This window comes from Mitosporidium daphniae (assembly GCF_000760515.2).
Source record: "Mitosporidium daphniae strain UGP3 chromosome Unknown contig-40, whole genome shotgun sequence".
In the NCBI taxonomy this organism is placed as follows: Eukaryota; Fungi; Microsporidia; genus Mitosporidium; species Mitosporidium daphniae.
The window spans coordinates 15,882-37,147 of record NW_013546389.1 but is presented as its reverse complement, the minus strand read 5'-3'; the positions used below and the strand labels follow the sequence as shown (position 1 = coordinate 37,147).

Genomic DNA, 21,266 nt, shown 5'->3' with positions numbered 1-21,266 from the left:
CGTAACATAGCAGTAAGCTGTAATCGGATACTGAATAGCTCGTTGAAAGCTTTGAAAGAAGACCGAAAGATATCATCTCTACGTAGGGATATCCACAGATCTCTGTGGATCTGATGATAAGTCATTTTAAAATCTCAAGCAAGAGGATGCACATTTACACCCTGAATCCTAAAATCTTGTAAACAATCATCGCTTTCAGTACGTATAGGTTTGATAGCCTGTCTTTGGAAGCCGCATTAGTTGATGAAAGCGCAATAATAGCAAAAAGGGCTATGAAAAACAGAAAGCTTTTTGCATTTATTGAGGCGAGAAGCTTTGTGAAAAAGCGGCCAGCGTTTTGTAGACTGTGTTGCATCGGAAAGTTTGCATCCAGTAAAACGATAGTGCCAATATTGATTCTCGATGGATGACCCCCGTGTAATTTGCACAAATTCAACCCTAACGTGCTATTTTGAAAGAAGTGTACTTTAAAAACCCTAAAAATTGATGAAAACATCCAACTTTGCGGATCTTGAACCTATGAGAACGTATCGAGACATGGTTTTCCGGAATTATGCCGGTGCTATCTTTTACTTTTTTGTGTGTGTTTTTATGTCACAAAGAGGATTGTGCTATATTTCCTGCAAAAGCGTGACAACTTCCAAAGCAATTTCGGCTGGGAAATTGGAATGAACCCAATGCCCAGCAGAAGGGAATTCTACAATGCGGTTTTTGGGAAACAAATAGTTGATGTCACAAAAATCCCTTTCAGTGATGTAATTTGATTTACCGCCTTTTATGAAAAGACACGATTTTCGAAATGGAAATTTGTACGCGCCGCCCAGCCCTTGGGGTGGTGAATTTGCACCAACATCAAAGTGATGGTCAATAAAGGTTTCCAAGGCATCGAGATTAAGACGAATTTGGACTTTCTCAGCATCAGGAGAAGTAAAAAAATTTGTCCCAACCATCCACTCGACAAGCTCATTGCCATACTGGCACTCTAAAAGATACCGTTTGCACTTTGAAATCGAGTTAAAGTTTGCTGCTTTTCTCAGGTTTTGGATCAGCGAAAGATGGAAGGATTTGACGGTTTGCTTGTCTAGCGACCGCGAAAAAGGAGAAATATCCAAAAGCACAAGCCCTTGCAAGAGGGAATTTGGAGATTGCGTAGCCATATTCATGGCCACTCGGCCTCCCATTGAATGTCCACAAAGCACAACTTTGCGTGCGTTCTGGGACTGAATAAAGGCGAATACGTCATCGCTCATGTCCCTAATTGAATGGGAATCACAATGTGGGCTGGCCCCATGATTACGAAGATCAACTAGTGCAACAGAAAACGAATTGGATGCATTGGCTACGATCTTCCTTCCAAGTGTCCTCAAGTTCCTAGAAGATCCATAGAGCCCATGCAATAGCACTAGCAGATTGGCATTGGTGGCATCCTTGGGGGCCCTAAGCAGCTCAAAAAACAATCTGGCCAGCGGAAAATAAAAAATGCATGTTCATGCGGTCAAACTTAAAAACAGGCACATCCGCTGCCCAATAATTTAAATGGCGTAAATTCGAAATTTCCGTGGAGCGGCCACCGAGTGCTTTCCCTGCATTCCTAACCCTAGCCCTAAATTTAACTGCAATTGCTGAAAAGGAGGTCAGTTGAAAATATTGGAAACCTTAAACCCTAACCCTCAAAGGAATTTAATTGCAAACACTTTCAGTATTTACCATTGATGTCGCGTCTCATTATTAACAGGGCCTCCGCTATGTGCCGAAAGAATGCAACCCATTGGCCCAATATTACACGCAGACTATACTCTGAAGAGAATTTCAAAACAAGCTTTACGCACATGTATGAGGCTCTGCGTCCAATCGAGGAGCGAATCATTGCCTTGAACTTGGAACGAATTAACGACACCTCTAAAATTGATGCGCTTCTTGAAAGGGGGCTGATCACACAGATTACGGCCGATTTTTACCGCGCAAAAATTATTGAGCAAGCCAATGCTTTTCGTTGGATCCGCAATTTTATTAATTTATAGGTCAGGCCCAAAGATACAAGAACATGTTTTGGTACATCGGCCTGCCGTTGATCGGACTCGCCGGCCTAAATGCCTACTTCATGACCGGGGAGGAGGAGCTCCACGAACATCCGGAATATGTTGCTTACCCACATTTACGCCTACGTTTGAAGGTATTACGTCGTTTTCGCTAATTGACGCATAGAAATTCCCATGGGGAGACGGTGACAAGACCCTCTTCCATAACCCGGAGGTGAATCACTAGAGATTAAATGTCTGGATGCAATAAAAATTGAAAGCATATCGAAAATATTCTAAAGCGAGGCCTCAAGTCCGACGTTCAAAGGGACACGATTTTCCAACCTGCGAAACAATTGCCTTTGAAAAAAGAGCGCCAATAACGATGATGACGCCAACCCACTGCACGAAAAAAAGCGAGCTTTGATGCAAAAGTACCTCTGAGGCAACGATTACAAAAAAATGGCGACAAGTCATGACAAGGACGTGTCCAATTGAGGTTAACCTTTGGATGCTAATCAAAATCAGCAACTGTGAGCACGCAGAGGAGATGCAAAGGCCAAACAATAAAATCCAGGGGATTGAAAAAAACTTGAGCGCGTCCGCTGGATCGTACAAGGACGAAACTAAGATGATCGCTGCAGAAAGCATCAAGCCCGATCCGGACTGGACGAGAAGTACGCCAAAGCTCCCCTGCAACGTCCGAAAGTTCGGATCAATTCTAGAAATAAGCATTTTTTCCTGGATGATCATGGTCATGCTATCCAAAACAGAATGAAAGAAGATGAAAAGCCCGCCTATTGACTCGTACGCAAGTGTATTGGAGGGAAAGAGAAATAATAGCAATACCCCAAATACTACAAGTAAACATATCACTGAATCGAGAAGAGAGGGAAGAGACCCCGTCATCGCTGCCCGAAGAAGAAGCGTGGGAAGAATTTTTGTGCATTTTCCAACAGACTGCAGCGACAGAGGAATGTAGATCAGTGACTGGTATTGGCAGGCTGTTGCGGCGACGTTTGACAGAGAAATCAAAAGACAAGAAAAGGGGCTTTTTTTTGCTAACAAAGTTGCAATTTTCAAGCTCGAGAAAGGAAACTGCGGCGCCCCAGATGGCATCGAGTAAGAGGAAAGATTTTCGGCCTGATAGAGGGGAATCACATCTTCAATGGAAGCTTTGGAATAGCGCTCATCATTGTACGCGCCAACGGTAAGCATTTTGGACAAAAGGATTGCCAACAAAATCAAAGCAATAGTACCGATCTTGTTCCAGGCGATCAGATATATAAATAAATAGCCAATGTCCTCTCCATGGTGTATCATAATCCTTCCCTGAATCGTGCTATACAATACAAGGGTAAAAATTGCCGCAAAAGCAACGACACCATTTATCAGGACGGTTCTGATCGGACTCATCGGATTTGAAAAACCGATTGCAAAGCTGAAATCCAATGAAATTTCCAAATCAAGGGGTATCAAAAGCTAATTTTGGACTCTTTTGTAAAGTCTGATCGAGTATGCTGAATTGCCCAATCAGCGATAGTCACAATAATAAGAAATGCAAAAAAGATGCCAAACCCATAGCCAAAGACATGAGAGGTAGGGCCATATGATGCAACTTGATTGGCTCGAACAAATGCTGTCTCGCGAGGGACAGTAGAGGCAATTGAAAATGGCGGAAAAGCCCTATTTCTAATAGTACCGGTTGAAAGCTTATGCCGACCCACATCCCTTGCATCAGAAAAGGGTGGCTCGTATTTCTTTTGAGGCGATATATCAAATGCCGCATGCACTGGCCTTGAATAGAAAGAGGAACCTATTGGTTCTGAATGTTCCATTCGGGCCTCCATTTTCTTATGGGCTGGCGGTGCATAATATTCAATATGGCCGCCTCGATATCTTTGTGAAAGAAATGGGTTTCTTTCTCGGTTTCTGCGCACGATGGGAGGCATCTTTCAACAAACTTCAAATGTGTCGTTTTTGAGCAAAATCAGGAGTGATTGCCTTCAACAAGATTGGAGACCGAATCTTTTCCGAATTCTTGTAATGCAATTCAGATTGTTCATGGATTGAAACGGCTGAACCAATGAAATCATATCGTTTGCAAAGGTTTCCAAACAAATTCACAAATTGTTTATTAAAATAATACACCATGCCATGGAATACCATAGCGTATGATGCCACAGCGTACCGTACCATGGCCTATTGTATCTTATGATGCGAGGTGGTGCGATTTCATGTGATCCTCTGTGATGCATGTACAAATATCATTACTTCAGTTTTGATCTGCAACATTACAGCCAGGGCAAGTATAAAGCTGGCTATGTAAAAAGCCGTTGCACTCTTTGCAATAGCAACACTTGCAGTTTGGACATTGAAAAAATAGTTGGCCATTTGAAAGATTACAGCAGAAACAAGGGCCTCCTGCAGCCACTTCATCAAAATCTTTTAGCGGAAATAAATGATGCAGGGAGCGCCCAATGTGAGACGATGAAATCAGAGTGAGCTTGCAAACAGGGCAGTCTGACGGAATGAAGCACACAATTGCTACGCATCGAGGGCAAGAATAGCCAGAAGATTCCAATCGACGACTGTGACTACAAAAGGGTAATGTGATATGGCGGTGCGTACCAGGTGCAAATATCAACTGGATTGATGCTTTGTTGAGGGAATCCCATTTTTACCAGCTGAACCGATTTTGAATTCGTGGCAGAATACAATGGCCTGGGCTCGGCAAAAGTCTCAAGCAGCTCTTTGAAATTAAAATAGTCAAGCGCGACGGCAAATGAACCTAAAGGTAAATTTTCCTCATTACCGTTGGTAAGATTGCACATTCTCTGCGCCACAAATAGCGCAGCATTTGTGTGGATCATGGAGATGGAAACACCAGCCTTTCTAGACATATCGATTGCAGAATTGATATCGCCGGGATCAACAGAGGATAAAGCGTTAAATAAAAAAAGAATTTCTTTGCTCGCTCTAACAGGTCCTGCTCAGGAAAAAGAGCTACAAATCTTACTGGAAAAGGGCTACCGAAAGCCGTAGCGCGTTTTCTAAAGAAGCAGACCCGGTACCATCGTCTATCACTGATGTATTAAATTTTTCCACCAGCAAGTCCAGGTCGCAAGTTGGGGGCACCAAAACAGTTGCAGTCCCATTAAAGGTGGCGACTATTGACAGCTGTCCAATCGGATTCGACTCGAAGAATAATTGAAAAAACCTCTTCTTCAAAAGATCGCTAATGGCAAATAGTTTCGAGGGACGCCATTCCTTGTCGTTAGAGGGTTCCGAGGTATCCAATATAATGCACAGGTGCCGGATAATTCCTCGCTTGGCTGTCGATGCAACTTTGAATGGATTCTGTGATATTCCTTCGATAAAGCTATCGCTAGATCCTTCTTCGTTTGTCGTACCGAGGATTGTGGAAAGCATTTTGGCAGCAGCACTTTCCCATTGGGTTTGACCAGCTTTTGTAGACATTTAAAATTGCAAATTTTTACGGCCAATTTGGTAATTAATAGTGCAACCTTTTCCGGATTTCTTAAAATATGAACTTTAATCCATGACCACCTTAGTGCATTTTACGTGTCAATACATGTCTGATGGACACATTTGTTTTCAGTCACATTGAGTGTTTTGTTTGTAGCCACAAGGCTATCGATCGAGAATCCTTATTGTACTAATTTTTCTGTCTGTCGAAACTACCGAAAAATACTACCTAGCCCTTAAATTAACGATTGAAGGTTAGTATCGAGTTCGTCCAACCCTAACCCTAACCAACTTTTAGATTAAAGGAGGGTATTAATTGACCTAACCCCGGTCCATATTCGCCCTACAGCTCGTCTGGCGCAACAAGAGGAACAAGAACGATGTAGATAACAATACACGACCTCTTTGACCTCCACATGACGTGGATGCTATTTTAAAGTGACTTTTCTTTGCAGTAGGGTTTAAGCACAATGATGGCGCTCACTTTGTGTGAATATTGTTCTTTGATGCCATTTTTCAATTTGTGAAATTCACTAGAGGCCACCATGCTTTTCGATGGCTTAGCAACAGCTTCAACTTGGTGCAAACGCCACGGCAATTTAACATGCAATCTATTAAGGGGTTTCGCTTTCCAGAGCAGATGTGCAAAAGATAACATTTGCACTATGAATTTTCTTGTGTTTGACAATTTTCAGGATCTTTTATTTTGCGGTAAAAAACGGCCCAAATTTGGAATGGCCCCAACATTTTAATCTCACCATGTGTGGTAAAGCTGCTGTCTGCTCCCGGTTCATCCCATGGTCCGGTGCGTTTTTGAAGGATTTAAGGCCAGGGTCAAATTTGGGGTTGAAATAGAGGCTTATCAGGTCCCATCATTTTAAATATTCACGACTTTAAAGTTGAAAAAGCAACCGCTGTTCAAATTGGAGGCGGGAGCGGGACCCTCTCCTCGCTGTTGAGACTCCTGGTTGCTGATACAACGGTTGGAGACAGCTGCCCCAAAGCCTCCACGGCAAGCTGCCTAATTTCTGCGGAAAAATCGGTTTCTGAAATCTGTTGAATAGTTGTGATGATTTTGTCAAATTCCAGGCCATTCTTCATGTGCATGGCAGCTAATAGGGCAGAGTTGATTGAGAACACATCTGATGTAGATGGCGACCTTAATCTCCCCTGAAGGGTGTTGAAGATCACTTCAGTTATTGGATGCGTATTTGCAATTTCTTCCCTCAGCGAATGCGAAGCAGTAAATGTAAGATTTGAAAGCAGCGGCAAATATTGCTCTTTGGAAAGCAGCTTGAAAATCGAGTCTTTACCAAACGTATTTAAAAGCCAATCGATCTGTGAAAGGGGTCAAAACTATGCAAAAATACCTGGTCAAATGAATCGGCACAGGCAAAGTTTTGAAGGATGCCTCTGGCTGCCGTGTATTTAGGCGAAATGATGGCCTTTTTGCTTTGCTCCCCAAGCGAGGAAACAATAAGTTTGCGCAGCTTAAATGGAGCCCTGTGCGAAATGTTCATCAAAACTTGCAAGATCTTCTCAATCAGTTCGTTCTCTGCTTCGTCGCTGCATTGTCGAGACAGCTCGTTCTCAAGCAGTAAGGCGATCTTTGGCACCAGGCCAGCTTTTATATATTGCTAGAAATAAAATACCACCACAGCCTTACCAGACGCAATCCGGCGAATTCAAGCGACAAATTGGCAATCACGTTCAATAGGATGCCTGTAAATTGAGGGCTAAAGTCCCTAAGCTCATAGCCGAGCTTGTCGATCAGAACCTGAACAAGCTCAGCTCGATGAAGATCGTCAAATCGAATGCTTCTCATTTCTTGTACGTTTCTAGATAGTGCTCTTAAGGTTTTCAACGCAACTACAAGAAGAGGCTCGTTATTCGATTTGATGTGCGAGATCAAAATCCTGACAAATTCCAGCCTCTGCTCATCAGATTCGAACAAAACAAAAGAGGGGAACTCGTTTTTAGTCAATTCCTCCAATAGCGACCAGAAACAATCCAACGCCTCCTCTGGAAATGAATCCATTTTGGCCAAAAGAAGCTTTGCAAGCGGGTCCACATTGTTTACGGATGGGATAACCCCTTGAAAGGAGGAAAGAGCTCGATACTTGTCTCCTTGAAATAAAGCCAATATTTTTTTCAATAAAAGCAATGAAACTCTGATTTGGGACTTTTTGACCGCAATTGTGGGTGTGGCTACACTGCATGGAGTTTCTACCCCACAATTGCACGGTAAATCCTCAAATTGACAATTGACGCCGCGGAGGAAAAAAAATATGGTCGGAATTGAGCGATTGATGACAAAATTTGCAAAGTCTGCTCTGAATGTAGCATTCGGATGCGACAAAATTATCTAAAGCATCATAAAACTACAAGCTACCTTGGTAAAGATCGAAGTCAAAGTTAGCCTCTCCTTTTGCCTCTTACTAGATGCACTCAAGATTTCCATACAATATTTTGAAAGCTCCTCAGCATAAGATTCGGTAATTGAATCCAGTAGCTTTAGCTTACATTCGTCAATGGAATAGAAGCAGCCATTGTTAATGTAAGAAAATAGCCAATCGACAATGCCTTCATTTTGTAGAACGAAAATCAAAGATGGCTTTGAGATGCAAAAATTAGCAAGCAATGCCATGATGATCGAAACCTCTCTGTAATCGTATCCGGCTAAAGCCGAATTTTTGAACTGATACAGAATGGTGGAAAATTTCCTGATCAACCGAACTGCTTCTGTCGTTGAGGGATAAGAACGGTCCGTTAACACAACCAAGGCTTTAAGGGCCCAATTCCACTGGCCTGCCTCGATATTACTGTTTGTAAGGAACGAAATATAATCCAAAGTGAAAGAATAGCCTATGCCGATATTGCTATTGGTGATCAAAGAATGGACGGTTTTTAGGGCACAGATCCTTAATTCCACTTCTCCGCTATCAATGGCTTCATCTTCAGAGTTTGAAAACAATATTGTCTGAAGACGAGGAATGAGATCTGCACTTGCGTATAAGCGTTTGCGCATGGGATGCCCAACCAATTGGTCCCTGATGTGCATTAAAGCTTTAATGGTCGCCTCGGTTGTTTTCTCATTGATAGAACAATTCTCGCTTGCAGGAGATTTGTGAGCGCCATCTGGAACACAAAGGGAAGAAAGGATGCTGTGGTCCAATAGCCTTAAAGAAGAGGCTATGTCTACCTTTAGCTCGGCCTATCATGTATGGTTGGGATGCATCTTACCGTTAAATGGTCATTGATAAAGCGCTCATTATTGAATTGTGGAGAGATCATCAAAACCTAGGGCTTGAAGCGCATCATTTTGCCATATCAAATGGGGGATTGGTGCAAGGTAGCGCCGAGTCCACCCATTGTAATTGGTTTGTCGACTATTTGATTTTAAATTTTGGATTCAAGTATACAATGTGAAAACTTTACTTTATAAACATTTGGGGAAAACTAGTCTGAAGCGATCCGCGTCATCCAATTGCTCAATAGGTAGTAGTACTGAAGATGCATATATACAATCAAGACTTTCTTTACTTATGGAGAGCAGATTTCCTTTAGCTCCGTCAAATAGTTCTTTCAGGGCGATAACCGTATCTGGAATTAACTCGGAACCCAAATTGGGTAGCGTATTTTCGACGGACTGAACATAGTAAAGGGGAGAAACTTCACTGCTAATTGGAATTTCTGTTGGGGCAGCCCTAATTAGCCTCCAATGGCATCCTGGATTTTCTTTGTAAAATCTACTTTTACAGTCAAGAGTATTCTTGAAATAAAAAAGACCATCTGGCTCTCCTAGCAATTCCAAGACAACCTCGTGATTTGTTTTGTTTATAAAAAGCACATTGAATCTTGATGCTTGACTTTTATACGTCGTGAAAGCTACCTTCTTATCTGTATTGGGTACCAGCGATAAGAAAAGGGCATTCTCAGATTCCAGTAAATATGGGCCGTTGTTTAGTAAGCAAAATTCTTCATTGCATCTTGAGGTAGAAGCCAAAAGAATTGCAATATTTATAATAAATAAAATGAGGCTATTGATCATACTTAAGTGTTAGATGTGATGTGATGTGATGAGAAATTTTGTGTTCTCGGGCATTTCGTTACGAAAAGTAGCCAATAAAAATGCAGCTTCAAGTAACTCTTATCTATTTATTTATTTAATCTAACCCTAACCCAATTGGGTTGAAAGTAATGGTAGTCCCCATGTTAGGATTTTTCTGATTGATTATCAAGCCTGGTGGAGGCTCAATTGCCTCCAAAAGTACAAACTCCATCTCTTCCCCATCTTTGGTCGGTTTGAGGTCAAGCCTCTTTGTAGCGTTGTGGTTAAACACAATGTACTGCTCTGTTATGCAATCTGTTTCACTTGCTGCCTGACCAATCGGAGTCTGAATTAACCAGGTATTCTCTCTTTTGACCATATCGTCGGCGGTAAGCTTGCAATAGCACACTTTTCCTTGCCTTTCGACGAGGACCCATTTCTTTTTCTCTACAAAAATTTGATTTTTATCGGTGATCTCCGGCAAAGTAAGTTCTTCATCCATAACCGCAATCGATATGCGTGTAAAGACACCGTCGTCTGCACAGATTGATGAAGCCGGACAAGATGATTTCGTTTCTTTGGACGACATTATGCCTTCGGGTACAGGAGCATTAGATTGGACTACTTGAACATCTGGCGTATTTTCCGGGTCCTCATTAACGCGAATACTTTGATCGCATACACAATCCTTTTTATCCACATCGCTGGGGGTCTTGGGGGGCTTTGGGGGCTTGGGGAGGAAGAATTTAGGAATCTCATCGGTCGTGGGATCCGGATTTAACAGCGAGGGCGGTAGATCTTGTATGCTATTCTTTTCGCATCCAAAGTTGCATCCATCGCCACACTTTCCTTCTGAAGTTTTTTTGGGAACAACATGTTTGCCATAATATTGAAGTACGGCTCTAGAACGCACGTTTTCTCCTGGAAAAGAGAATGAGTCCGATATCAAACAAAGCACTAAGAAAAGAATAAGGTAGGATCCGTAATAATTCATTTGAAGTGCGGAGGAGTAGTACGTCCACTGTAGCTAGCTATATTAAAGTGACATTGGTATGACCGATTGGGTACAAAAAACCCCAATGAAATGGAATGGCTTACCAATCAAATTGAAAATTAAAATTTACTTTTAAATTGAAATGGACCTGCGGTTATGGCTGACCTCTTCTTCTGTCTCCGCGCGCAAAGACAGATTCGATGTTCCCATTCCGATCTCGACATTTAGAAGGAATAAATTGGAGGGCGAGTCCCTGTTGGTCACTTTTGATGGCCACATTGTATATGATCTGTCAGAATTTTGCAAGTACCATCCTGGCGGCATCGCCATATTGGAGAATTCAAAAGGAACGGACATCTTGGAGGCCTTCAGTAAGTGCAGCTAATGTTCACATCTAGATAAGCATCACCCCTGGGTAAACTATACAAAGCTGCTTGCAGGGTGTGTTGCGGGCATCCTGGTTCCCGACTCTTGATGGACCAGTTTTTTCGCATCAGATATCTTTTGGTATCGGAATGGCGTTACCACTACCTTAATTCAATGAAGCCGCATCTTTATGTTTGATTCCCCATTTAGGGTTAGCATAACTTCAAGGGGCAGGGGCGGAATTAGGCTATGGCTGGCCTGTAACCCTAAATAGTAAAAATTTACCACCAAAGTTGGGTTAGTGTGGGGGGCCGGCGTCACCCATAAAGGCCTGGATTAAGGTAATGCTCGGGACGAGCGTACACGGAAGAAGACTGCAAATACGTAATATAGCGGCATTCACACGCAACTGCAATCAAGAATTAGATTTTATTAAATTATTGACGCTCCACGTAAGAAACGGCAAGCTGTCTAACTCGCTCAATATGTGCCTGCGAGCCAAAGCTCTTTTCAAAGTCAAGAAAGGTTTTAAAAAGGCTCTTCATTCGTTTTGAAGAAAAAGGAAGAACTGCGACTCTTTCGTAAAGTTTTCGCAAATACTCAACACTAGGCTGAGGAGCCCCAAGCTTGGACACCTTCTTGGTGGCAGACCCATCGTGCGATATTCCGCGGAGGCCTTTGCGCTCTGCTTGCAAATAGAGCATCCAGAGATCAAATCGCTTTGGATGCTGCCCAATGATAGACTCTATCATGGAACGTCCCATGGAAAAATCACCTTCACAATATGCCTGCAGCGAAAGGCGCGTCTGCAGTTTGATAAACGCAGGCGGTGCCAAAGAAGATTTAGCCCGTCCCATAAGCGATGATGAGGACGAAGAAGAAGATGATGACCGCATTCCCAAATACTCGAGTGAAAGCAATGCAAGCCAAATTTTTCCGGAAGCACGGAGGATTGGTTTCGCCAGCATCAGATTCTCAAGATGTGAGATCAAGCGGAGGGCCCTGGGGCGCTGTATGCCATTATTTTTGATAGTATCCGTGACAAGCTGCCAGGCAGCTAACAATAAATGTTTGGAGGAGGAGGCTCTTGCCAGCCCTTCTGCAAGGACCTCGTCAAAGTTGTCCTTCACAGTATCAATTTTTGATTCAGAGAATGCCCATTCAAGACGAAGCCATGCGATCCAAATGTTAAGCTTTTCTCCCTCTGCACGATAAGGAATTGCAGCAAGGGCACGCTCGGCAACAGCCCTTGCTCGCTCCATTGAGCCTGCATCGGATTCAAAAGCCATGTAGGCGATCCAATTGAGCGAAGACGCCGGATCTGCAAGAACAGCACGTTCGTGATCCTCATGTGTCGAAGGCACCCTTGCTGGATCGGCTAATGCTCTTTCTATAAAATCAACCGAAAGCGGATCTAAGGTCATCTTCCCCTTTGCAGTCTTGGGATGGGCCTGGAGATCAGGGTTCAAACCAACCTCAACCTCAGCCTCCGTTTCAGAGTCCGAGTCCGAGTCCGAGTCGGTTTCTTCATCCATATAGATGGATGAAGAATCAGTAGCGCTAGGTATTTGTGCTTGTTCCTGAATGCTTGCAAGGATCGATGCACCGCGAGAGCGATGAGTGCGATCTTCTTCTGCCAGCACGGGTGTTTCCAAAGCAGCCTCTTCATGAGCTAAAGGCCGAGAAAGATGACCTTTTCTGATGGGTCCTTTCAGGGAAAGCGAAAGTTTGATTAAACTTTCACATCCAGGGACTATCCATGCCTGCACGATGGCCCCCACTGGTGGTACTTGCTGCCACCATGTTTGTGAGTACAGCGGGGTTGCATTCCGCGGTAAAACCAATCCGGAGCTTGTTTCATCGAAAGCCATGAAAAGCCCCATGGTTGGATGAATTCCAGAAACGACACCAACGACCATCCGGTTTGCCAAAATCTTCGAGGAGGGTGGTGAAATTCTTTCTTGGCGAAGCATCTTCCGCGTAGCAATTGCAGCCTCCCACAGGGAGCCAGTGAAGCGTGAAGCCAATACTGGAATTGGAATGCGAAGCGAAAAGGTGTGCTTTTGAGTTGGCTCCGCTTTTGTTGCAGCGCCTTGCTTTTTGGTAGCGACGGTGTCACCATTCTCGTGTTTGGCTGGAATTTCACTCTTGTTCACAGAGCCATTGTCGACGCCTTTCTCGTCGATATCATATACATTGGCAAGCATCAGCGCACGGCGAAAAGAGGCGGTCAATGAAAGGGCTGTGATAGGGTCGTTGGGATCTTTGGCCATAGGGCCAAACTTGCGCTCAGCTGCCGCAGCTTCAGCCTCATCTTTGCATGGACTTGGATCTAAATGCCACAATTTGAGGGGAATTCTAGGACCCTCAAGGGCCAAAATCCCAGGTGGGGCTTCCATAGCGAGTGTTGATTCGACAATAACAGAACACACCATTACAGAGTTAGAAGGCGTAAGGATCTTGACAAGAACTTCCCTGGGTCCAGTCACTGGCATCGGCGCCTCCAACACCACTTCATTGGAAGTGCACGAAGAAACGCGGAGACCAAATGTATCCCCTACACCATAAGTAGTCAAGGTTTCTATTGCCGCACAAGAATTGGATACATCGATCCCGGCTGATGCGCCAAGCTGGGGAGATGAATTTTCGGAAAGAATACGCCCCAAAAAATCGCTAGAATGCAATTCGTGAAGCTTGGCAGTGGCCTTGAGCGGGCCATATACATGCGGAAGTGCGAAAAAGGCGGTCATCGCACCATCCGCATTGAAGATACGCTCCAACGAAGCATCTACCATCTGGTTGTGCTTTGGAAATTTGCGTTGTGAAACAGTTTCTTGGAGAGCTGCTGGGACAACTTTGTAAAGCGCCCTTCGCTCATCAAAGCCAATGATGCGGAGTTCGTGCACATCGCCCGCTTGAACCTTGACATTTGGGATGCTCGTTGTCGCGAGAATTCCACGCGCATCTCCATAGAACCCAAATATGACAAAACGCTCCTTGACCACAAGAGCGTAGCCGACCGTGAGCGTGCCAGCAGCAACAAGTCCCAGGCGATCAGAAACGATGGGAATGTTTGGAGCGATCCGAAGAAGTGCTGGTTTGCGCGTCAAAAGGGGCTGAGAGGAGCCAGAAGATGAAAAGGCAAGCACTCTGAACTTTCTTCGATCACCGACACCCAGTGGTGCGCTTTTGTTACTACGGTGATCGTTTTTTTCGAACCAGTGGAACCTGGGACAAACACCATGGAAGCCCTCTCCAATTTCGACAACCATCATACTATTATCGACACGAGTGACGGTACCCCACACAACCATCCCGAGTGCCACTGTATCTCGGGTGATTGTCGTGATGTCTATAGGTGTCGAATTGGCCATAGTTACCGTGACAGTATTATCGATTGCATTCCAATCCACCGGCACTGCTGTTGCGATATCTCCAACCTTTGACTGGATCTCTGATGAAAAAAACCGTTGAGCGGCAAACGGCATCATGGAACTGGCCAAAAGTGAACCAAATCCCGGAATCAAGCTGCAAACAGAAAGCTCCATTTGCGATGGTAATGAGCCTGTTGTGGAAAGCTTCGCAAACGAGCCCAACCGCTCTGACATGGTCAAAAGATGTGGCAAAAATGAAACTCCCACGGAACGCTCTGTTGACTCTGTCCACAGCACTATGCAAGGTCCAAGACGAGCACCTTCCTTTTTTTCTTCTGTATTGATATGCATGCAATCTGCAGTGGCTCTGAATGTTGTCTCGCCCAGAGAAAGCAAGGCTCCTCTTCCAGGGATGTACTTGAGCAAAGTAGAGCCAGAAAAAACGGTTCCTGGTGTGATTTCTTCAAAAGAAAGATCATTTCTTGTGCAGTGAATTTCTCCGGGAAGCGAAAGGCGAGGAATTCGACCTTTGAAACTGGAAATAGTGACCAACAAAGGCATTCCTGGACGCAAATCCAGCAAGTCTGGGCACGGATTTGGAAGGAAGCCTACCTTGTCGGCCTCTTCGTTTATGGAGATTAAGAATCCGCGCTGCTCTTCGACAGATGTGACTGTGCTCATCACAGAAGTGCCCTCTGCCGGCTTGGTGCTCCCTTTTACAACCTCAAGGTGGATAATTCGAGCTTTTTTTCCTGAAGCGTTTGAATCCTCAACAACCTTCACTTGTGCCAGAGATCCTGGAACTAAATTTGCATCGGTGCATCTTCCTTGAAGATTATTTGGTAGCGAAATGATGATGGAGGTTGACGAGATACGTCGCTTTACAATCCCAAGAAGATGCATTTCTGGAGTAAGCCTTCCATGTGAAAGAGGATGTATGAACGGAAGAGGGCCTTGCATGGTCACCTCCAACTTGTCAAGGCCATCCTCGAACTGAGCGTCTTTGTAAAGATGATTTGCTGAGCGCCTGATTTTTTTGAACTTTTTTGGAAAGGCCGCACGAGCCGGTTTGGCTGTTACAGCTTTTTTCTTGTTCGACTGGACATTCTTGGAGGCCTGCATGAACAGACGCTTTCGTTCATGATGCGGGAGAATAGGTTTACCGCCTCTGGGAAAATCCATTAAGATAAAAAATTTCGATTTCAATTTAATTATGTTTTGTAAAATCTCAACCACATTTAACCCTAACTTTGCGTTGGCGTCAACAGATTAGGGTTGAACTTTAACATTACAATGACAATGCGCCCGCGTGCCCACCTGGTGTCTGCCCGTAGTCAAGAAATGGAAATGTGCACCATATTCTCAAGAGAAAACCTCAAAAGGCAAAAGATATTCTGGCGAGCGCCAGCTAATTGCAGAAAGATCCTCCGATGCCAAAAAATTAACGGGGAAAAAGACGAGGGCCCCCTTTACTATGTTGCCTTCATCCGTAGGTGATTTGAGAAGGGCTTGTTGTCGTTCTACAAAGGCTTTGTATTCGGACCAGGTGGTAACCGTGTCGTCTGGAAGGGCGGAAAAATGGCTGCGATAGAATAGGGTATTTTTTTCTGCCGTTGCTCGCAGGATTTGATGATAAAAGAAATCGTCGTTGAGTGTGATGGAACTAAAATGCTCACCCAAATGCTCGGAAAGCAGGCCCACAAAAAGCTCCTTTACTCGGTGCTCGTCCTCAATAAGGAGGGCAATTTCAGAGTCTCGGAACCCCAACATCGAACGGTCATTGATGTTTGGAGAGCCAACGATAGCCTTCCTGTCATCGACAATGAACACCTTGGAGTGAACATAGATCTGCTCACACACCCTGTCTTCTCCCAAAAACCCGGTTGTCCTCAGCGCAAAAATGCTCAAGTGTTTATCGATTGGGATATTTAAAGATGCAAGCCGTTCCCGCAGGGCCCTCATCGTTTTCAGCTGGGCATTCAAAATGATTCTAAACGAAGCTGCAGAGTTCATGTAAAGATCAAATTCAAAGGCCGGCAAAAGTGGCGTCACAATGATGACCCTAAATGAAGAGTCTCCACCAAAATGAGCCTTTTCGATCCTTCTGGCGATGGCAGCAGCTATTCGGTTGATAGGCTGTGGCTCTGCCATGCCTTGCTCCCATGGTTCGGCGTATGGATTTTCAACGCAACTGGAGATAAAGAATTGGTTTTCAATGTAAATATAGCTCTGGGATTCTTCAATCAAATTTAAATAGGCATCAAGAATGGAGTGATCTGGCATCAAAGTTCCTGCGCTCCACGCGCCGCGCGAAAGCAATAGCGAAACTTTGCATGTGCCAAGTGCAGGGTCAGCTGGGCCTTTTGCTAAGGGAAGCAGCCAAGGAAGCTCGTCGGACCGATGCATGGACTTTGTCCACTTGACAAAGTTCCACCGCTCACAAAAAAAGCGATGCAGCAAGAGGGGAACGGTAGAGCCTTCCAACTGAAGATGCACATCATGCCAAGGCATTCTGGGAACACGAGACCTATCAACAAGAGTGGCCATGTGTCGATGGACGTTTCTAAAGTCGCAGAACCTTGGATTGTAATAATCCTGTCCGACCCAGTTAGTGGACTCGCTTCTGTCTAGGAGACAGCCAGGCGATGCGAGCCCATTTGGCATTGAAGCTTTGAGGACTGGATTTTCTTTACCTGTGGCTATAAACAGTGAAGAGAATGACCATGATGTCTGCTCAATGCTCGCAATCGGCTTTTTCTCATCCAAAAGAAGCGAAGCCGAGGAAGAGCCCTCAAAACGAGAAGACAAAAACTTACTTTCACTTAAAAGATGGTTTTGGTCGTCATATCTTCCAAAACAAAGATCAATTCCCCCCAAAAAGGCAACTTTGCCATCCACGATGACCAGTTTTTCGTGGTGGGCCCAATAGGAAGGCGGTAGATGATCCGGATGTCTTTGGACCATTATTCTTGGCGACAGGGTTTCAAGCGCCTCTTTTGTGTGGCGGGAATTCAAATACAAAGCAAAAGACCACTCTTTAAAAATCAGAATGTAAATCAAAACGCCCGAATCTGCCTTTCTCTTGAGCAGCAAATCGAGTCTAGATTCGGGATACTTCTCAGCCGGTCTTTTAAGATAAAGCTCGGGCGAAAGCCACCACCCCATGATAAATATTTCCTTCTGGGCCGATTCAAGAACATCTGCCAGCGAGGAAAAATAAGATGCAGCATCGATGAACCAATTGACATGCTGTTTCGAAAACAAGGCATCCTGCTTTGAAGGCAAAGCAAGTCTTGCAAAGGAGGGGATCCACTGCGAAAAGGGGGCTCCAGCCACGATGGCCGAAAATTGGTGCCTCGTATTCCAAGCCGTAAACGAAACAAGAGACGCAGAACTGAAAGAAGACGGCTTGATGGAAAGCGTTCCGATTTGGACCCTTTCAAAGGAAAAGGACGAAGCTTCCTGGTTATCGATAAACAAAACCCGTAACGGAGTGCGAGATGTGATGTCCTCCAAAATCACCAGCACCCTGTCGGAACAGCTAATATGAACCCAGCGTCTTTCCCCTGCAAACAAAGGCCAAGATGAAAATTTGGAAAAAAATCGAGGTACCCAAGAAAAGACTCCCCCCATCGAGGATGAAGCGCCAATGGAAGCATCGATGGTGTCCCGTGTGTTTACCTTTAAATAGCCTTCCTTATCCTTTGTTTTGACATTTGTGGCCTTAAGGCCTAGCAATGTAAAGGAAGAGATTTCCAAAAACTCGGCAAACTCCACAATTGAAGATGGTTTCAAATGAAGGACCTTAGCAAGAGCCTGAAGGTATGATTCCAAAGCAGCCCTTCTTGCAATGGCAAAGGAACTGGGAGTTGATGGCATATTGCCCGATTTGGAAGACCAGCTGACATGATGCTCTTTGAACGCATAAGCAACATGAAATGGAAACGGCGGAAGAACCCCAACATGTCCCTGGAACTGCCGCAGCGTAAGAAGTGCATGTAATTTAAGGAAATCAATAAACCTCCTTTGGATGTTCCAAGTGAGCTTCTGTTTATCTCCATAGCAAATTTTGACCTCAAAAGTGGTTGCCGTGGTGGGAGACACTTCCAGATCGTCTGATGCTGGAACTGTTATTTCAAATAGGGCAGAAAGAAGGGGGATTGGTGGGATCCATTTGGTCTTTTTTGCGGAAAAAATCCACGGCCAATTTCGCCAGAAATTCCGCACCTCTTGCTCGATGGTGGGCGTATGCGAAAACGTGATCAGCGGCAAAATAAAGGCAGCAGAAAGAGCATAAGATCGGGACTCGATTTTACTCTTGTCGATGGTGGGAACCGTTCGAGAAGGCTTTTTCCAGCGAAAATGGGAGGTGTACGAATGAATGGTAGATTGCGCCCAGTTGCTCCAGCGACGTCTCTGAAATAGGGCATGGAACGAGGGAGATTGGAAAAAAGAGAGCGAACGCCGCAGAGAATCCAACTTTTGCTTAAACGAGTGAGTGAATCCAGCAAACAGGGGGCTTTCATCCTCGTCATCGTGCAAATTGAGATGGGCAAATATTTCTTTATTGAAATCAACGATATCCTCGTCACAGTCTGATGGGATTGCATCTCGTAAATTTTGAAGCTGCTTGTACTGGGCTTGGACTTTTTGATGATAGTGGGATGAATGCCAACAAAATTGCGACGAAACTTTGACAACACACAAACCAAAATTTGAAGATTGGGCCTCTTTGTATCGATGATCGCCACTGATCAAAAGCGAATTGTTGAAATTGTGGCATGTAAGGATTCCATGAGAGCATGTAAAAAACTCATGCATTAATCGGAAAATTAAAGCACGCAATTTTTACATTATAATGTGGACTAGCCCCAAGTTTATGAAGTGCCCACAACACACCTAGCCGTGCATATGTAAATTGTTTGTTACTCAAATTAATTGTTTGGTTGACGACCGACTACACCAGATCGCCACCCTTAAAATTTAAAAGCCTAACCCTAAAATAGGACACGGCGCTGACTCTGGCACTTGCAACGGCATTCAAGGGCATTCAACTCCACATATTTAATATCTCAAAGCTTTGGACCTTAAATCCACAAGGGAGCACCCACTTTTCTCTGCAAGAAAATTAAGAATCACTATCTCATGGCCAAAAGCTTCCCAATATCTAAAAATGGCCTGAAAAAAGAACACATCAAGATTTACATCCAGAACGACATATAATACTCTTGTTAGGGTTGAGAGGTAGCGAAACTTTGTTAACTTCAGAGCCAATCGACGTGTACGGGGCTTTCCGTGCGAAATGCTTGTCATTGTAAACGAGGTTGTTTTTGTTTATACAAATGGCGAGAATATCTCCTACCGCTCTGGATTCTGTGTGTATCACATATGGCCTCATCCATAATTTGACCTAAATTTTTCTGATCTCCACAGCGATATTTACTGCCATCTGTAAAGCTGTGGTGCAATCACCAAATGGCTCGATATATTTTAGGCTTGCTGGGTACATGTGTCCACAACGAAAAGAGAGGCTGAAGTACCAGCGCAAAATTGCACCATGCAAGGCGCTTAAAGACGCCTTGCATGTGCCGGTGGTAACTGTAACATCCGCAACAGAGGGGTTAGGGTTGGGTTGAGCAAAATCAGTGCCGACTAGATGCAAATGTGCATTAAATATTAAATATTTTGCCAGCCAATAACTTTGCCGTCATTGGCCGACAAGAGTTTATTAGTTGAAAAACAGTGTCTACCCTTTTCCCTTTTCTATATTCGCCATCATAATGAGTTCTCCGGAAAATCCAAACTTGACAAGCTTTTCCCGTCGCACGACTAAAAGCTCTGCAAAACTGGTCGTTTTCCCAGTTTCTGAATCAACACCTTTGATCAACGATGCATATGGATTGCAATACGATCCATCAAGCTTACGACGAGTTGCCGCATATTGCTGCAAGGGAGGAGTAAGTGGGATTTTTGATTGTAGGAATATTCCATCAGCTCCGTTGCATCTGCACTGAAAGGATTTCCAGAATCGTATCAGATTTGCGATGAAGTCATATATTTTAGCGTCTCTGCATCATCCCTTCAGGCCTTGGGCATTCAAGTGCCTTGGGGAGATTTCAAATTAAAAGAAGCCGCTGAACAATCATCTCTGAGATTAACATCTAGCCAATGCCCACCTTCGGTCCTGGTTTTTGAATATGGTGTTGTTGTGTTTTGGGGGCTTTCCGAAAAGCTAGAAAGGAGTGTGGTCGATGTTCTTGGAAAGCCTCGATTTCAAAAAGAAGATTTGTTCCCCAGACAAAGCACACCTCAGGAAGAAGTATTGCATTATTACATTGACGAATCATATTCGACAACCGGAAGAGTATATGGGGACGTCATAGTGATCAGAGTTGATGATTTCTCTGTTAGACTTGCAATTAGCCATGCTTTGGCTCAATCTGTTAAATTGGCCGTGTATGAAGAAAGACTTTCCGAGGCCCTCGATACCACGTGGCAGTTTCCAATGCAACTAGCCCAACTTGGGCATCTCTCCTCTACAAAAGCGTCTAAACGAGAGGTAAACAAGAAAATCGGGGAGCTGTTTATGTTAAGAATGCAGTTGAATCTGATATCAAATATCCTGGACACACCGGAGATTTTCTGAACACAAGTGCAATGGGAGGGTCTTTACAAGGCCGCCAGGTCTTATTTGGAAATTCCACAGCGCATAGAAGTCCTCAACCAGCGGATGTTGGTGATCTCCGATCTTCTGGACATGTTACGACAGCATCTGAGCACCCTGCATGGCGAATTTCTAGAATGGATTGTGATCATTTTAATTGCAATCGAAATCCTAATGGGAATAATTGAAATTTTTATTTTTGTAAAATTGGAAATTAAATAATCGAACGGTTTATTGGCAACTCCACCAGCCAATGGTTGCACGCTCCTGTAGTGTATGGACGCGACAAATGCTTATATTTCACAGAAGA

General features: G+C 44.2%; 10 protein-coding genes across 10 annotated transcripts; 2 read left to right on the top strand and 8 right to left on the bottom strand.

The window, feature by feature from the left end:
• Positions 1-611: 611 nt before the first annotated feature.
• On the bottom strand, positions 612-1,867 carry DI09_40p180 (alpha/beta fold family hydrolase; the record flags this gene model as incomplete). Its single annotated transcript, XM_013382205.1, has 3 exons — positions 612-1,437; positions 1,502-1,622; positions 1,708-1,867. The coding sequence occupies 3 exons, from the start codon at positions 1,865-1,867 to the stop codon at positions 612-614; spliced, it is 1,107 nt and encodes a 368-aa protein (XP_013237659.1).
• A 460-nt stretch (positions 1,868-2,327) lies between these two features.
• On the bottom strand, positions 2,328-3,434 carry DI09_40p170 (uncharacterized protein; the record flags this gene model as incomplete). The annotated part of the gene is made up of 1 exon (XM_013382204.1): positions 2,328-3,434. The coding sequence occupies one exon, from the start codon at positions 3,432-3,434 to the stop codon at positions 2,328-2,330; it is 1,107 nt and encodes a 368-aa protein (XP_013237658.1).
• Positions 3,435-3,493: 59 nt separating this feature from the next.
• On the bottom strand, positions 3,494-3,970 carry DI09_40p160 (uncharacterized protein; the record flags this gene model as incomplete). The annotated part of the gene is made up of 1 exon (XM_013382203.1): positions 3,494-3,970. One exon carries the CDS (start codon positions 3,968-3,970, stop codon positions 3,494-3,496), a length of 477 nt encoding a protein of 158 aa, XP_013237657.1.
• Positions 3,971-4,293: 323 nt separating this feature from the next.
• DI09_40p150 (uncharacterized protein) lies at positions 4,294-5,498 on the bottom strand (the record flags this gene model as incomplete). The annotated part of the gene is made up of 3 exons (XM_013382202.1): positions 4,294-4,665; positions 4,703-4,997; positions 5,038-5,498. The coding sequence occupies 3 exons, from the start codon at positions 5,496-5,498 to the stop codon at positions 4,294-4,296; spliced, it is 1,128 nt and encodes a 375-aa protein (XP_013237656.1).
• A 927-nt stretch (positions 5,499-6,425) lies between these two features.
• DI09_40p140 (uncharacterized protein) lies at positions 6,426-9,558 on the bottom strand (the record flags this gene model as incomplete). The annotated part of the gene is made up of 4 exons (XM_013382201.1): positions 6,426-6,845; positions 7,174-7,733; positions 7,947-8,721; positions 8,968-9,558. The coding sequence occupies 4 exons, from the start codon at positions 9,556-9,558 to the stop codon at positions 6,426-6,428; spliced, it is 2,346 nt and encodes a 781-aa protein (XP_013237655.1).
• Positions 9,559-9,673: 115 nt separating this feature from the next.
• DI09_40p130 (uncharacterized protein) lies at positions 9,674-10,552 on the bottom strand (the record flags this gene model as incomplete). Its single annotated transcript, XM_013382200.1, has 1 exon — positions 9,674-10,552. The coding sequence occupies one exon, from the start codon at positions 10,550-10,552 to the stop codon at positions 9,674-9,676; it is 879 nt and encodes a 292-aa protein (XP_013237654.1).
• Positions 10,553-10,694: 142 nt separating this feature from the next.
• DI09_40p120 (uncharacterized protein) lies at positions 10,695-11,027 on the top strand (the record flags this gene model as incomplete). Its single annotated transcript, XM_013382199.1, has 2 exons — positions 10,695-10,923; positions 10,993-11,027. The coding sequence occupies 2 exons, from the start codon at positions 10,695-10,697 to the stop codon at positions 11,025-11,027; spliced, it is 264 nt and encodes an 87-aa protein (XP_013237653.1).
• Positions 11,028-11,355: 328 nt separating this feature from the next.
• Positions 11,356-15,474, bottom strand: DI09_40p110 (putative programmed cell death protein; the record flags this gene model as incomplete). Its single annotated transcript, XM_013382198.1, has 1 exon — positions 11,356-15,474. One exon carries the CDS (start codon positions 15,472-15,474, stop codon positions 11,356-11,358), a length of 4,119 nt encoding a protein of 1,372 aa, XP_013237652.1.
• Positions 15,475-15,654: 180 nt separating this feature from the next.
• On the bottom strand, positions 15,655-19,113 carry DI09_40p100 (uncharacterized protein; the record flags this gene model as incomplete). The annotated part of the gene is made up of 1 exon (XM_013382197.1): positions 15,655-19,113. The coding sequence occupies one exon, from the start codon at positions 19,111-19,113 to the stop codon at positions 15,655-15,657; it is 3,459 nt and encodes a 1,152-aa protein (XP_013237651.1).
• A 1,074-nt stretch (positions 19,114-20,187) lies between these two features.
• On the top strand, positions 20,188-21,144 carry DI09_40p90 (uncharacterized protein; the record flags this gene model as incomplete). The annotated part of the gene is made up of 3 exons (XM_013382214.1): positions 20,188-20,249; positions 20,287-20,851; positions 20,887-21,144. 3 exons carry the CDS (start codon positions 20,188-20,190, stop codon positions 21,142-21,144), a joined length of 885 nt encoding a protein of 294 aa, XP_013237668.1.
• Between the last annotated feature and the right edge of the window lie 122 nt (positions 21,145-21,266).